At 45.4% G+C, this 17,893-nt stretch overlaps 1 protein-coding gene across 1 annotated transcript in view; it reads right to left on the bottom strand.

Moving 5' to 3' along the window:
- The window catches only part of LOC134611909 (uncharacterized), a 271,435-nt gene that overhangs the window by 168,502 nt on the left and 85,040 nt on the right, over nt 1–17,893 (bottom strand). The window contains exon 8 of the mRNA XM_063456262.1: nt 9,253–9,428. Coding sequence (XP_063312332.1) covers nt 9,253–9,428 — 176 coding nt within the window. The remainder of the gene's footprint in view (nt 1–9,252; nt 9,429–17,893) is intronic.

Raw genomic sequence — 17,893 nt, forward strand, 5'->3', positions numbered from 1 at the left:
GACTCTTGGGGTACCTCTCTATAGGCGAAAAGTAAATGGGGTAGAAAACGTTCCCAGTCTCGGTGTGCCTCCCCAAACGTACGGAGCATTTGCTTTAACGTACCATTAAATCTTTCGCATAAACCATTGGACTGGGGATGGTATGCGGAATTTATTATGGGCTTAATGCCACATATTTTCCATAGTTGCTGAGTGACCTCGGCGGTGAATTGGGTGCCCCTATCAGATATTATTTCTTGGGGAAACCCTACCCGGGAGAATATTTTCATCAATGCCTCGGCTACTGTCTCGGCATGGATATTTGAGATAGCTACGGCCTCGGGGTATCGGGTGGCATAGTCCACTACCGTCAAGATATACTTTTTACCGGAGGGACTGGGTTTGGATAGTGGCCCCACTATGTCTACGGCCACTCTACTGAACGGTTCGGAAATGATCGGGAGGGGACATAATTTCGCTTTGTGGCGGTCACCTCTTTTGCCTACTCGCTGACATATATCACAGGACGTGCAGTAGTGTCTCACATCTTTAGAAATCCCTGGCCAGAAAAATGCATGTGTCAATCTATATCGGGTGCGAGTCACCCCTAGATGTCCGGATAAGGGTATATCGTGCGCAATCTTAAGTAGCTCGGGCCGGTACTTTTGGGGAACCACTAACTGTTTGGTAGACACTGTGGCGGACCCCCCCACTCCTCGTTCTGCAATGCGATATAGTAGCCCTTTTTCCCACGTATACCGCTCCCCCTCTGTCCCCGCTTGGTCATTGCGTACCCTGTCCCTATACACCTGTAATGTGGGATCTGCTTTTACCTCGGCTTCAAACTTAGCTGGGGTATCCCAGGACATACGTATCGGGTGAGGGTCTTGGTCTCTTACCTGAGCCTCAGAGTGTGTAGGTGGAGCCGTGGTGCGGGCTTGTTGCCGGGTGGTGACTGGTTGTGCCTCTTGGTAGGGAGCTTGGGGAACAAAAGCAGAGGTCATCTGTCCTAGGTCATTCCCCAGTACCACATCCGCAGGTAGGTTTTGCATGAGACCTACTTCTACAACTCCCTCCCCCACACCCCAATTCAAATGTACTTTAGCAGTGGGCAAACGGTACACTGCTCCCCCTGCTACCCTCACGGCCACTGATCCCCCAGTGTGAGCGGTCCCGGAAACTAGGTGGGGTGCAATCAAAGTGAGGGTGGCTCCGGAATCGCGAAGCCCCTGTAACTCTTTCCCCTCCAGCGTTACCAGCTGCCGATGATGTTGTCTGTTGTCAGTAGCTCTGACCGACATCACCTCATGTAATACTCCTAGTGGTTCCTCCGGTTGTACACTCCACAGTTCTTGGGCCGCTGGTTCCCGCTGATAATAGTGGGCTGCAGCCCTTGGGGCTGGGTTTGGTCGGGCTTGGTTCCAGGTGGGTCTGCCCCGGTTTTGGGTGCATTCCCGGGCTATATGCCCCCACTGTTTGCAAGAGTGGCACTGGATATTGGCACGGCCGTTGTACCGGGAAGCCGGTGGTACATTCCCTGGGGCCGTGCGAAAAGGGGTTGTAGTGGGACTTGGGGTAATGGGAGTGCTGGGTGACCCCGTGGGTCGTGGGTAGCCCTTGGAGAGGGTTACCTGATGTCTCCTTGCGTCAAAATGCTGGTCGGCCAATTGTGCCGCCTCGGTTAGGGTGAGAGGTTTCCTGTCTCTTACCCATTCTTGGGTCATTGGAGCTAGTCCATCAAAAAATTGCTCCAGCAGTAGTAACTGCCGCAATCCTTCCATGGTCGTGGCTTGGCTCGCTTGTATCCACCCTTTGGATGCTTGGTCTAACTTGTGTGCCCACTCGGCATGTGAGTCTTTCTCTGGTTTCTTTAGGTCTCTAAATTTTCGCCGGTAGGCTTCTGGGGTGATGGCGTACCGGTCTAGTATCGCTCGTTTTACTTTCTCATAGTCCTTGCTGTCCTCGCTGGGTACAGCGCGGTATGCATCGGCTGCCCGCCCTGCTAGTCTGCTTGCCAGCAGGGGGACCCATGTGGGTCGTGCCAAGTCATGTAAATCACACAGCCTCTCAAAATCTTGTAAAAACCCATCGATTTCCTCCTTCTCCTCGCAAAATACTTTAAATGCTTGATAAGGAACTTTGGGTGGTACCTGGCTGTGTGATGACTCGGTCGTGGTCCCGGTCCGAGGGGTTGCATACTGTGGGCTGTGTGCCATCACGTACTCCTGCACATTCGCCATTACTAGGTTCATCATGTCCGCTGATATAGGCTGTGGTAAAAATGCCAGCCTGGTCCTCATTTCTCTCTCATAGAGCGTTTCTTCCATGACTACTGGGGGTGTAGCGCTGCGGGCTTGGTCTCCCTCCATTAGCTCGGCAATTAGTACAGCCTTAGGTTTGCTGCTGGCTACTTTACCCCTGGCTTCCAGTAGATCTTTTAGTGTCTGTTTCTTTAATTTAGAATAATCCGTCTCCATTCACTTCGGTAGTCGGTTCTTTCGTTGGGTTCTGCTTGCCATTCCCTTTTCCTCCTTCAGCAGTTACGATTTGCACGAATTGCGCTCTTTCGGCTGTAAGGTCGGATCCCGTCGCTTGCCACCAATTGTAGCGGAGGGCAGGTATTAAAGACCACAATCTCCGCTGGTTCCACGAGTACATCCACAGTCAGCGCTGAAGGGTAAGACAAATCCCCAAATCCTCCCAATAACCGGACGAAACACAGTCTGGGAGTCAACTAACTCGTTTTATTCACAGCTGGCATATTTATACAGTTCCCCATGCAAGGGGTTTCCAGACAGTAAATCCAGGGGATTTCTCCCATCATACATTGTAACTTTCCCAACAGGCTGTGCTGCACGAGAAGGATACACCCACTAAAATGGACGATTAAGTGGATTATCCCCTCGTGCAGCAGAACTGACAATCTATATTAAAATACGGTTTTCACATTTTATTCGGTAGATTTAAATGACCGAACGTTCGGCAGGTAGCTGGGGTCTGAGCGCACCTTTCGTGAGAATACCGCTCAGATCCCGGCGGAATTGACCGAACGCCGCACAAATATAACTTTACATAGAAGTTCCCCTCAATCTGTCGAACATATCCAGGGGAACGATTCTACCGAAAAACCGGGCTCCCGAATGGCTTGGAAGTGCAGCGGTGCTCGCATCATCGAGTAGCCGTTTTTGGTTCCAGGCACTCGACGACCAAGCACCGCTGCCAAATAGACGAATCCAAGATGGCCGACCGCCGCATGGTCGGTAGTCGAACGACGGCCACCCAGAATAGTCTATAATTACCGATTGCAACATTGTTGCAATCGGTTAACAATTGCCACACGACCCTAAGTGTGTGGTCTATCAGGGGAGCCCTTATTCGTTCGGCGAACGGCTTAAGTCACCGCTGTTCGTCGAACGAAGTCTTTGTATGCTGGTAGCTTACGGCTGCCAGCATGCGAATCGCCCTAACATAACACATACACAGCAAATATACATGGCACATAATACAGCCTCCAGACAACCTTCCCAGATTATAGTTCCACAGTGGCTAGGTTTGCCACAGACTTGATCCAGAGGGTCTCCAAAGTCCATGCACCAACACTGCAAGCAGCCACACAGCCCTGGGGAAAGTCCTGATATGCCATGTGCAGGCCGGGTTCCCTACACTAATGCCGCTTCTACCCTACCTTCCTGCGGGTTCCAGCTGCCTCCCAGCATTGGGAATCTGATGATGATGATGGTGACTATTACAACTGCTGATGCCCTATCTGCTTTATTATTACTCTCACAGTGGTACAGCAATATAAAGAAGAGCTTAGTTCCAGTGGTTCAAATCTTTGACATATACGTTAGCAAGTCTATTCAGTTAATATTGTTCTCTCATTACTTTGAGCCCTTTTCCAGCTTTTTCCATAACAAAACTCAATGTCAAATACTCCTGCTTTCAGTTTCCTCATTTTCCTAATTTTCCTTCTTTTACAATTTTTTTTTTTTGCAATTTATTCAGATGCCATGTCTCAGAAATTACGTTTTGATAATTCATGATTGTCTATGCTATATTGGTACTGTCTGCTTGACTGTAATAAATAAATAAAATAAATAAATAAATACTTGAACAGTATTTAACGGTAAAAGAAGATTTTGACAAAAGCAAAGCTGAATTATTACCCCCTCATAGATTAAATGATTGTTCCATTAACTTGGTTCCTGGAACTATGCCTCCTAGAGGTACTGCATACCCACTTTCTGCTAAAGAGAATCTAGTCTTAGAGGAATATATTGAAGAAAACCTGAAAAAGGTTTATTAGGAAATCTTCACCAGCTGGTGCAGGATTTTTCTTTGTAGCTAAAAGGAAGGTGACCTCAAACCTTAGACCAGGGCTGTCCAACCTGCGGCCCCCCAGATGTTGCTGGACTACAACTCCCATGATTCTTTCAATGAAACAGATAGCCAGGGAATCATGGGAGTTGTAGTTCAGCAACATCTGGGGGGCCGCAGGTTGGACAGCCCTGCCTTAGACCATAGATTAGAGAGGTTTGAACAGGATTACTGTACATAATGCCTATCCAATACCCCTGATAACTGGGTTATTTGACAGGCTGAGTGGGTGCTGAGAGGGGCTAAGATTTTTACCAAGTTAGACTTGAGAAGTGCTTACAATCTTGTTAGAATTCATAAAAATGAATGGAAGGCAGCCTTTAACACCAGATATATGCATTACAAATACACGGTTATGCCATTCGGATTATGTAACACCCCGGCTGTCTTCCAAGACCTCATCCAGCAAGAGTGTGTAATAGTGTATCTTGACGCTATGCTAATATCCTCGCAGGACAAAGAAACACATCACAAACCAGTTTAAAGAGTATTGTCTCGACTTTTACGACATAATCGATTTTGTTAGTTAGAGAAATGTCTTTTTGACCAAACTGAAATTGGTTTTCTGGGTTATGTAATCTCTGTGACGAAAGCCACTCCGCCACTGGGCTTTGGAGAGGACTACTTGGCAGCCTTTTATCCTGTGACTATGGCCACTGCAATAGAACTGGCTAATATACTTCAAACAGGCTCTGTTGGGGCAATTGGGACTATATGGTTCGTTTACCGAAGAACCGCACGAACAGAGACCACCCTGGAGCTTGTTAACACCTATTAACCACTTGGAACGTTTCTCACCACAGTGTTCTAATTGTTCATCTGGGTGGCCGCAATTCCTATGAACAACCACGAGGTGGCGCCATCTTGTTCGCATGGACGCAGGAAGCAGTGTTTGGGCATGAATCTCATGGAACTGAAATCGGATACAGAAACTCCAGAACATCGCTGGACTTTTTTTATCATCGCCTGCGTTCGTTTCTATTCAGCTTAGAAGGGCACTGTTCGGTGAGATCATTCGTCTGGATGAAGGGAACAAGCTCCAGGGTAGGGAACAAGCTCCATTCGGTAGCTTGTTTGTTTGCAAACTGCCAAACTAGACGGGCTGCACAGCCTAATTCTATGGAACTGTTTTGGGCATGGGACCATGCCGGTGCCTGGGCAAAAATATGACTTCCATAAAACTTTTAAACCCCTGCTCTGATCTGGGTGATTTTTGGATATGTTGTTCGCCCAGATCAGGGCTAGCAGGGGATGTAACTATGGGGTACTTATGGCGATATGTTGTATTTTGGGGTACTTAGGAGACTTTGTAAAATATGTGTTTTTTATGCTTGGGGATGATTACGTTAATACATTATCTACCTTAATTGTATCACAGGCAGAGGGGGGAATTGTGTGCTGTATGTGGGAGTGTCAGGCATTGTTACTTTGTTTCTATTGGTCTGTACAATTTGAGTCCTGGTGCCCCATCAGGTCTAGTGGGTGTTCCTCTGGCCTGAAAAGTTGTATAAAAATCCAACCTGTACCATTAAACTTTCAGATCTTCTTACCCTCAACTCGCAGCCTTGTCTCGTGTTGTAGGGAACAGCTATAATCACTACAGGGATTGCTCTAATCATTATACTCATTTGGATTCTACTAGCTCTTGTAAGAGCTCTACAGCTGATCCCGCTATACTCTCTTGGAGGAGAGGGTTACCCACTGGAACCTGGAGCCTTGTCGTAGGTCCAGGGTGGGCAGAAGACGGCGAAACCCCAACCAAGCTGCGGCGATGGTGGGGTCTGCAGTGCTTATGGTGTCTGGTGAAGTGCTGATGGTCCATGTTGAGCACTAAGAGCATCCATAGGCGGAGGGTCCGTCACAATCTCGGAGACATGATTTGCTATGGATAAGAGTAAATTGGATTCCATATTCAAATGGCCATAACTTAATGGCCTTAAAGCAGTTCAAAGATGTATTGGTTTCTCGAACTACTATCGACAATTCATAAAGGGTTTTTCGTCCATAGTAGCACCCATAACGAATCGGACTAAAAAAATGTAAAAATTCCCAAAAATTGTCTGCTAAAGCTCTTCAGGCATTAGAAGATCTCAAAATATCATTTTCTTACAACCCCAAAACTATTCCATCTTGATCTCAGTCTTCCATTCCTGTTAGAATATGATGCATCAGAAACTGGTATAGGAGCTGTGCTGTCTTAGCGTAAAAAGAACCTGATCAATCTCTCTATCCTTGTGGATTTTATTCTAAAAAATGTCTGACACTGAAAGGAGGTATGCTATTGGAGACAGGGAACTCCTTGCTATTATTTTGGCATTGAACGAATGGCGCAGTCTTTTAGAAGGTACTCCAACACCAATAACTATACTTACAGACCACAAGAATCTCTCCTATATTGGAGAGGCAAAACATCTGTCTGCCAGACAAGCTCATTGGTCTCTTTTCTTGACCAGGTTTAACTATGTGCTGACATATAGACCTGGGTCAAAAAACACCAAGGCTAATGTGTTGTCCAGACAGTTCAAACCACTTGCATGTCCTGAGACCAGTATGACTTCTATTGCTCCCCAGCAAAGTATTATTGCTAATACTAGAATAAATATAGTCTCCACTGGCTTTGGACATTTATTCCAAACAAAACCTAGCTCCTGCGAATCTTCCTGAGGGCAAGATATAAGTTCCTCCTGAACACCAGAAAGAGTTATTGTTTTGTTTCCATGATAGTAAAATCGCAAGTCACCTAGGTATACGCAAAACCTTCAATTTGGTTTTGAAGGAATACTGGTGATGGCTATGCGTAAAGACATCACGGATTATGTTTCCGCTTGCTGCATATGTAATAGAACCAAACTGTCTCATACTCTCCCTTGTGGGTTATTGCAACCTCCCGACATAAACTCAATAAATCTTGGGCAAGCATTGCCACGGATTTCATAGTTGAATTGCCTATGTCTGAGAAATAGACACTAATCCTAACCGTAGTGGACAGATTCACGAAAATGGCAGACTTCATTCCGTTACCTAAGTTGCCACCCTCTCCGGAATTTCCTAATGTCTTTGCTAAAGAGGTATTTCGTATACATGGGATACCCCAAGAAATTATCTTTGACAGACAGGTCTGGACTGGCCATCGGGCACACCGGGCAAATGCCCTGTGGGCCGCGGTGTCCGTGGGCCTGCCGGTCTATGAAGGGCGGGCACTATCCGAGTGCCGGCCCTGCTGCATTCCATGACGGGCTGGTGGGGAGATCAAAGATCTTCCTCATCGGCCCCCATACAGTGTAGAGAGGGAGGGTTCATCTTGCAAGATTCGGAGCGTTGCCATGGCAATGCTCCAGGTCTCGCAAGAGTAAACTCCAGCCTCACGGGCTATAGTTCACTCACCACTAGGACCACCAGGGATAGCAGCAGCATGACCCCCCCTCCCAGGCTAAAGGTAAGAAGGGAGGGGGGATACAATCACTCACAGCACCCTCACACACACTGCACCCCTGACACAGCACCCTCACTCATACACACACACTGCACCCCTGACACAGCACCCTCACTCACACACACTGCACCCCTGACACAGCACCCTCACTGTCAGGGGTGGTGGTCTGATGACCGGGACCCAGTATGCCTGGTCTTGATATAAGGAGTCACTGTGTGGAAATGGATTATCAGGGCCTGGTGCAGGGTAACCGCATGCCCCCTGGTGTTGAGCACCAGCGTTTGTGCGGCCACATACCAGGGCCCTGATGCAGCTTCTGCGGATCCCAGGTGCCAGATGACAATAAGCAGACCTCCCAGGATCTGAATAGGGAGGCTCTGCAGCAGATATGTATCCAGTACAGAAACAAGGTAAGACTAGAATAGGCACCAAACAAGAAAACAAGACAAAACTAGGAGAACCCAGAACCGGAGCAGGACAGAAAGCAGAACATGTACACAAGACATGAGGGAAACATGAACAGGACAGGACAGGGACTGTACATGAACTGGGAATACAAGACAAAATAAAACAAGACAAGAGATACAAGGCAAAACAAGAGGAGACATTATTAAGTACTATATATGTAAAACATTGGAGATTTAGACATACATAAATGGCCAAGATGTATGCAGCCCACCACTGCGGCAAAGTACTCCAATTATGGTGGGTTCCTAGACTGCCTAGGTATGCATAACTAAATAAACAATAATAAAACACACACAGCACTTACCTGCAAGAAAGGGCAGAGGACTTGAAGCAACTGCCTGCAGGAACCAACTTAAACAAAAGGATTAATGTGAAAGGAACAGGTGTGGCAATATAAAACAAACATATAAAGGAATCTAGGAGACAGGGAATTCCAGGAACGGAATAAAAGCATTAACCCTGAAAACCCAGCATAAATAAAATCAGACATGAAATAGAAAACCAGAAAAACATGATATTTAGAGAAACTCTTTAAGTTTTAAATACGGTTCCATTTAGGATAGCAATGGCTACATTACGGGTCAGAATTCAAGAAAACCTGGCAACTATGCTATTTGCATGGACTCTGGCTACAGCAAAGGTGCCTTCATTAAATACTGTCCAGAACTAAATTCATGAGGCTCGTACTTCTAGTTTAACACCTTTACAACAAAGCGGTTTGCAGAAAAAACACTTTCAGAATCAGAGTATTTTGCATGTCCTAGATTTTTTCTGGATAGAAAAACTTTAAAAAAAAAAAAACATTTACCAATTAATGAGGTTAAAAATAGGGAAACAGTTGTAAATAAAAAAAAAACATCTCAATATGTAACACAAACTTTTTTCCTCACATAGTCTATAATCATTTCACCTATATATTTTCCAATACGCACTCATAAACGTTTATAGACTCAGATGTGCATTTCATAAGCAGCAGTTATAATAAAACAACTTACCTTTCAAAAAGGGGGAAAATAGTCCAACCAATTATAGGTTCCAACTGAAGATCTTGCTCATTTTGTGAAATCACATTACCACATTGGGCTGGGTCTGGATTTGGGATGTAAGTGGCACGCATTCCAAATATTTGAACAAGAAGCACACTTTGATGGTCAAAATATGGATGCAGCACCTAAAATGTATCAGATACAGTACAGTGTTTACAATGGATATAATCTGTCATTTAACAAGTTAGAATTAGATGATTCTATTATAGGATAAGAATGAAATAAGGGCCCTTGCGAATTAGTCATTACATACAGATTTCCAAAGAAATACAGAATTTAAAAGTTATATTATTATATTCTACTATAGTCAGTGGTAGAACTACCGCTGGTACAGTAACTGTGCACTTAGGGCCACCCGATGGGTATTGCTGAACAGGGGCCCAGTTGGGCATTTAACAGCAAGACCGGGCCCCTGTAATATCAGCAGCACAGGGAGAAAGTTAGACCCTGTCACCTCTTAACAGTGAGGAAGAGCAGAGGAAGAGGTGGCACGGGCAGCATGGGGGAGAGAAAAAGGGGGAACAAAAGCTTCTATGAGTCTCAGCTAGCAGCAAGACCCCAAGCAAGCCACCCCTCTGCACACCAAAGTATTTTAAAAAGAGTGTGGTTAAAAACATAAAAAAATCGATTTGTCTATGTCTCAGTGTGTTAGTTTATTTGTGTCGGGATTAGTAGACATAGCCCATAATGTGGTAATAGACAGAGGAAAAACCAAGGCGAAGTACTGATAAGGATGAGGCAGAGATGAGGTCAGGATAGCAAAGGGTCAGGTCAGGCAGCACAGTTTCATAGATGGAGTTCAGGCCAGATGTCATACCAGGTAGACAATGTGTAAGAGAGGAGCTCAACTGGATACACCTTAATCAACTATTTGCACAGTATAACTGAGCATAAAAGGTTGGGGAGAGCAAGCAATATATAGGAAGAAGGGAGAACCCCACCTCCTGTTTCATGCCAGTATCACCAACACGCCCCCTGGTAGTGACACCCACTTTTCCTTTAAGACAAACCATGTCTAGTGTGCACGCCTAAGGAGTGCAGTTGCCGGTTCTCTACAGCCCGCCTTCTCCTGGGAAGAGTGGAGATACACAGCGTGGGCAAAAAATTTGGTTTGGTTAGGTAAGGAAATTCAGGTAAGGAAATTCAGGTAAAAAAATTGGTCTGCTTCAGTAATTTGGACCAATGGCATTCGGTTCGGCACTTCCGAAATTCAGAACTTCTGCATATAACGTCCTATTCCGGCTCCCAGTATCACTCTGCGGCGCGCCAGCGCCGCCCGCATGTATTCTTACTTAGCCGCCTGCCCACCTGAACTGTTAGTTAGCTGCCAGGCTAAAAAGACATCTGCCTGGGCATTTGGGGGCGGCTTTTTTCTGGGGGAAAAACATACCTTCAATGACATCAGTGAGGAGGAGGAACGGGAAATGAGTAGCTCGGCATCCAACCTTGTGCAAATGGGGTCTTTCATGCTGTCCTGCCTGTTGAGGGACCCTCGTATAAAAAGGCTGAAGGAGAACGACCTGTACTGGGTGTCCACGCTACTAGACCCCCGGTATAAGCAGAAAGTGGCGGAAATGTTACCGAATTACAACAAGTCGGAAAGGATGCAGCATTTGCAAAATAAATTAAAAAGTATGCTTTACACAGCGTATAAGGGTGATGTCACAGCACAACGGGAATCTAACAGGGGAAGAGGGGAAAGTAATCCTCCTCCTCCCACGACCACGCCGGCAAGGACAGGACACTTTAAAGACGTGTTGTTGATGGAGGACATGCAGAGCTTTTTAAGTCCTACGCATGGCCACAGCCCTTCGGGATCCACCCTCAGAGAATGACTCGACCGACAGGTAGCAGACTACCTCGCCTTAACTGCAGATATCGACACTCTGAGAAGTGATGAACCCCTTGACTACTGGGTGTGCAGGCTTGACCTGTGGCCTGAGCTATCCCAATTTGCGATAGAACTTCTGGCCTACCCCGCTTCAAGTGTCCTGTCAGAAAGGACCTTCAGTGCAGCAGGAGGTATTGTCACTGAGAAGAGAAGTCGCCTAGGTCAAAAAAGTCTAGATTACCTCACCTTTATTAAGATGAATGAGGGATGGATCCCGAAGGGACTGACACTGGGCGATACATTTGATTAAAAAAGGCCTGATGAGATGAGCTGCCTTGGGCTAAAAATGGTCCACACGCTGCTGTATTTTAGCTCTGAATGACGTTTGACTTGCGTGACTTATCCGCCACCAACTAGGGTTCAAGCCGCCATGTTTTAGGGCACTTTCTGCCTGTGAAACAAACATCAATTATGGCCCCCACCCACCGCGCAGGGGTTGGGGAGGACAGTAGCTCCCCCCAGTGTGTATCAGGGGCTTTGAGGACAGGTGTCAATCCATACCTGCCAAGTGACCCTATGTAGGGGGAACAGTCTCTATTCTGCTCTGTGTCAGTGTGTATCATGGTCTCTGTGGACGGGGAACAGTCTCTATTCTGCTCTGTGTCAGTGTGTATCATGGTCTCTGTGGACAGGGAACAGTCCCTATTCTGCTCTGTGTCAGTGTGTATCATGGTCTCTGTGGACGGGGAACAGTCTCTATTCTGCTCTGTGTCAGTGTGTATCATGGACTCTGTGGACAGGGAACAGTCCCTATTCTGCTCTGTGTCAGTGTGTATCAGGGGTTTTGAGGACAGGTGTCAATCCATATCTGCCAAGTGACCCTAAGTAGGGGTAACAGTCCCGATTCTGCTCTGTGTCAGTGTGTATCATGGTCTCTGTGGACAGGGAACAGTCTCTATTCTGCTCTGTGTCAGTGTGTATCAGGGGTTTTGAGGACAGGTGTCAATCCATATCTGCCAAGTGACCCTATGTAGGGGGAACAGTCCCTATTCTGCTCTGTGTCAGTGTGTATCAGGGGTTTTGAGGACAGGTGTCAATCCATATCTGCCAAGTGACCCTATGTAGGGGGAACAGTCCCTATTCTGCTCTGTGTCAGTGTGTATCAGGGCTGGGCTTTGAGGACAGGTGTCAATGTTAGGTGATTTCTGCCCTTTATGGATTAAAAGCAGACTCTGCATCAACTGTGCAATTTTCCATGGGAGTTTTGCCATGGATCCCCCTCTGGCATGCCACAGTCCAGGTGTTAGTCCCCTTGAAACAACTTTTCCATCACTATTGTGGCCAGAAAGAGTCCCTGTTGTTTTTAAAATTCGCCTGCCCATTGAAGTCAATGGCGGTTCGCGCGGTTCGCGAACATTTGCGGAAGTTCGCGTTCGCCGTTCGCGAACCGAAAATTTCGGGTTCGCGACAACACTATTTATCACTATAAAGTCTTAAAGCATACAACTTAGCATGGCTAACAATAGAGATATCTTGGCCATAATTTTCTACCGTTAGTAAGAGATCCTCTATTTAAAATATATAAATAATCAAGAACACATTATAAAATTAAGGATTGTCTTGGAAGCAATAAAGTTTTGTCTTTTAGATATTTTATTTAAAAAAAAATATAAATATAGGCATATAAAATCCATTACAGTAATTTATAGCAGAGTTTATAAGATTAAACTACCGTATATACTCGAGTATAAGCCGACCCGAATATAAGCCGAGGCCCCTAATTTTACCCCAAAAAACTGGGAAAACTTGACTCGAGTATAAGACTAGGGTGGGAAATGCAGCAGCTACTGGTAAATTTGTAAATAAAATTAGATCCTAAAAAAAATATATTAATTGAATATTTATTTACAGTGTGTGTATAATGAATGCAGTGTGTGTATAAATGCAGCGTGTGTATGAGTGCAGCGTGTGTGTATGAGTGCAGCGTGTGTGTATGAGTGCAGCGTGTGTGTATGAGTGCAGCGTGTGTGTATGAGTGCAGCGTGTGTGTATGAGTGCAGCGTGTGTGTATGAGTGCAGCGTGTGTGTATGAGTGCAGCGTGTGTGTATGAGTGCAGCGTGTGAGTTTGAGTGCAGCGTGTGAGTATGAGAATGCAGTGTGTGTATGAGTGCAGTGTGTGTGTGTGTGTGTTGCAGAGCCCTGGTGGGAGGTGGGCAATTTTTTTTTATTATTATTATTTATTATTATTATTTAATTTAATGTAATTATTATTATTTATTATTATTTATTATTTAATTTAATTATTATTATTATTTTTTATTATCACTATATTTTTTTTTCGTCCCCCCTCCCTGCTTGATATATGGCAGGGAGGGGGGCTCTCCTTCCCTGGTGGTCCAGCATTGGCAGTTCAGTGGGGGGGGGGCTGTGGGGGCTGGCAGAGCTGTAACTTACCTGTCCTGCAGCTCCTGTCAGCTCTCTCCTCCTCCGCGCCGTCCGGTCAGCTCTTCTGTCAGCTCACACTGTAAGTCTCGCGAGAGCCGCGGCTCTCGCGAGACTTACACTGGGAGCTGACCGAGGTGCTGAACGGACGGCGCGGAGGAGGAGGGAGCTGACAGGAGCTGCAGGACAGGTAAGTTACAGCTCTGCCAGCCCCCACAGCCCCCAGTCTGTATTATGGCAATGTGAATTGCCATAATACAGACTATTGACTCGAGTATAAGCCGAGTTGGGGTTTTTCAGCACAAAAAATGTGCTGAAAAACTCGGCTTATACTCGAGTATATACGGTATATGCTTGCAAACATCATTAACAGAATAACATACCCTCCTGAACATGTCATCATGTCAGCCTCTCTGTCATTATAAGATGAAGCATCTGTCTCCAAATATCTACTCTCTGTTCCTTAACATTTAAAAGGTACACATATTTATACCTTTTTTCATTTTAGGGTTACTGTAGTTCATATATGAAAAAGTCAAACTTCTTTTACTTTTATTCATTTTAGGACCTCCCTTTACTTGGCAAAGATACAAGGCCATATCTAAAACCTAAGGGTGCACACGTCATGGGAAATTCCCTGACTTAGGGCAAGATGGCTTCCTAAAGTCTGAACATCTTATCTTAATGTTTATACTAAAACGTAAGGGTGCACACGTCATGGGAAATTCCCTGACTTGGGACAAGATGGCGTAAGTCAGGATGCCGTAGCATAGCCTTGAAGATGTTATGCATTACTTGTTTTGTATTAAGCTAAGACAAATTGGTGTAAACATATTATGCACTGAAAGTAGGTAAGAGGTTATTGCTTAAAGAAACACGTATGAAAAAAAAAAACACCTTGTCAGTTTGCAATATCTCTTATAGACAAAGTACACAGTTTAAGAAATACAACATTTTATTCTAAAACTTGTAATATTTGCATTTACCCATAACAAGATACTCCAAATTTGTATAATCAGTAAACACCGTGATGGGTTAACCAGCAACCTCAAAGAGGTGCCTCCACTCACTGAAGGATCTTTTTATAGCTATAAATTCCTTATGCCCCACACAATAGTTATTTTCAACAATTGTTGGCTTGTGGGAATAGAAGGTCATGTGATGTGTGACAAAATATCTCCTGTGGCTATATCTGAGGCATCCACCTCGAGAATATGGGGCAGAAGTAAATAGATTATTTAGCAGTTCAAATGCTTTCTACACACACACCTCCCCCTTTCCCATACTACAGCCCCTATCCCAACAGATCCTAGGTAAGTTGTCAAACTCTTTATAAACAGTTTGACTACTTACCCTGGGAGGGCACCACGGCACTCCTGGCACCATAACCACTACAGAGTGCTGTAGTGGTTATTGTGACTGGATTGTTTCCTTAGATAATCTACCAGTGCCCCTCCTAAGATTAGGTTCAGGATCCGCCCCTGACCAGGAAACATTTCTGCTGAAAAAGGGCCCAGTATTTGCTGCAGTGCTGTACATATATACTACCTAGAAATTTGTTTTGACTTGGGGTGCCTTGAAAAAATATTGAAATATAAAGGGCACCTTGAACTTAAAATGTTTGGGAACCACTGGTATAGCTAGCTCTTTCTGAGACAGGGATCAAGCTGGATGGCTTGTTATATGTATGCCTTCAGGGAACTGGGGATTCTGAAAAGGGCAGTCATCCTTTAGGGACTCACAGTCCAAGCTAAACTGGTTTATGAGCCCAATTTTGTTCCAGCATCTATCGGTTACATTTGAGGTCAGTGATGGTCTACGGCCTTGTCGTAATAATCTGATTTGGGGTATTTTTATTCTGTTGGAGGTAATTGCTGTCATGAATGATTTGCAGGATTGAATAATTAGATCATATCTGCTAGATGTGCCACTGACTGGGCTGGTGGTGTACCTGCCATGCCTGAAGCAGCTTGTGTTTGGAGTTATTGCACCACTTGTGTGAGAGAGGAGACTTGTCTGGTTAAAGCATCCAGCATCTCGTCCAATTCTGTTAGCTCCATATATGGCTCAATTATTCTATCAGAGCTTAGTAGAGGATAGTGATCATATGAAGCCATTTATTATCACATAGTTGCGTAGCTACTTTTTAAATCATAATAATAAAAGAAATTGGGGTCGGGGCCTGACAGCCTTGCTAGCCAGACGTGCTTGCAGAGAGCTCCGGCATAAATACAGCACGATATTGGCAAATATATGCCTCAATCTCGACAAAAGCAGCCCAACTCCGCAAAAAGCAGTGCTGAACAGAGTGGAGACCCGCGAACACCCGCCTCGTGAAATTCTCTAGCGAACACTCCACACTCCCCACTCCACATATGTGGCCTTACGTGGAAGGAAGCCAGGTGGCCAGAAGACGCGGCCAATCTCTCACCATGGGGACCACAAGAAGCAGCAGCTCTCCTGGTGACCCGCATCCCCCCCTCTAGACTGGCAGTGGTTATCCCAGTCCCCGCTGGGCAAACCACCATGCTTACATCCTGAAAGTCCTTGGCAGGAACACAGACCGCATGTCGGGCCCAAGATGGCCAATGAGCACCAACCCCTGCAATCACAAGAAAGTCCAGAGATATAGGCATGTAGAGAGCGCTTTGAAGCTCAGTTTGACCTCATCTGTCAAGACTTCTGGAGGCGCGTTGAGCGTTTACGATATCCACCCCATTATACCTACCACACAGGAAAATGAAACTGAAGATGCTGTTTATCAATCCAGCACCCACAAGGAGAAGCATCCATATCGCTGATGGGCCCACCGGCGGACTCTCGAAGCGCCATCATCGAACACGCACCTTACCATCTTGCCATCTTACCGCTGTGTCCCTGCACGGCACTCACGATGGAGCCAACTCCATGCCGGCCTGCCACTCTGTCGGAGAGCTCACATATGGCGTCACAAATCCAGGGCACTGAGACGGCCTGGAGGCCATGACCCAGTTACTGTGACTATGTGGCATAACAAGACCACACAGGGACCTAGGACTGGTGGTGCCCTCACCTGCAGCAAGATGGACTCAGGTTTCCCAAGTTTGGCAGGCTGCCACTAGTGAGCATTGGTTGTGCCGCCTCAGGCTATAGCTACAGGCCGCCTAATGCTCAGCTTATCCCCACTACTCCAATTGCCCAACATGCTACCCAGAGATACCCACTGAAACTGGCACTATGCTTCTAAGCTAGCCAAACTAAGTATACTTGTTATGTACCATGTTAACTAGCAATGTATGTCCCCAGCTTCAAACGGGCTACCTCCGTTGCCGTAAACCTAAGTACCCAGTGACTACCAAGCTCCAGCACTAATCTTAATTATAGTTTTGCATATTCTATTAACTCCTTAGCTTAGATAAGTTGATGTCAGCCTACACAAAATGTTCCCTATAAGCTTCCCGGCTCATCATCAACTGACATACCTTGTATTAGCCTGTTTAGTACTCAAATAATGAAAAAGTGCTCAGTTTAGCTTGTTTACCCTTAATATAAAATGTGCAATTTTTCTTCTATGCCATGAAAATGTAACCATGTGTATTCACCTAAAAGGCTTGCCTATGCTGTTGTGGCATATCATATATATTGTTAGCACCCTAACAATAAAGAATATAAAAAAATAACAGAAATCACCCAAATTGACCTGATCAAAAGTTTACATACCCGATGTTTGGCCTAGTTATAAACACACAAGGTTACACACACAGTTTAAAGTGGCAATTAAAGGTTAATTTCCCAGACCTGTGGCTTTTGAAATTGCAATTAGTGTCTGTATAAATAGTCAATGAGCTTGTTAGCTCTCAGGTGGATGAACTGAGCAGGCTAGATACTGAGCCATGGGGAGCAGAAAAGAACTGTCAAAAGACCTGCGTAACAAGGTAATGGATTATAAAGATGGAAAAGGATATAAAAAGATATCCAAAGTCTTGAAAATGCAAGTCAGTACTGTTCAATCACTTATTAAGAAGTGGAAAATCTGGGGTTCTCTTGATACCAAGCCAAGGTCAGGTAGAACAAGAAAATTTCAGCCACAGCTGCCAGAAGAATTGTTCTGGATACAAAGAGAAACCCACAGGTGGTTGTTTCAAGGAGCACAATACGACCATACTTGAACAAAAATGAGCTGCATGGCCGAGTTGTGAAAAAGAAGCCTTTACTGCACCAATGTCACAAAAAACCCGGTTACAATATAAAGCTGTGAGGTGTGTCAACACCTTGACACCCCTCACAGTTTCTGGCACACAATAATTTGGAGTGACAAGACCAAAATAGAGCTTTAT

Source organism: Pelobates fuscus, chromosome 1 (assembly GCF_036172605.1).
Source record: "Pelobates fuscus isolate aPelFus1 chromosome 1, aPelFus1.pri, whole genome shotgun sequence".
Lineage (NCBI taxonomy): Eukaryota > Metazoa > Chordata > Amphibia > Anura > Pelobatidae > Pelobates > Pelobates fuscus.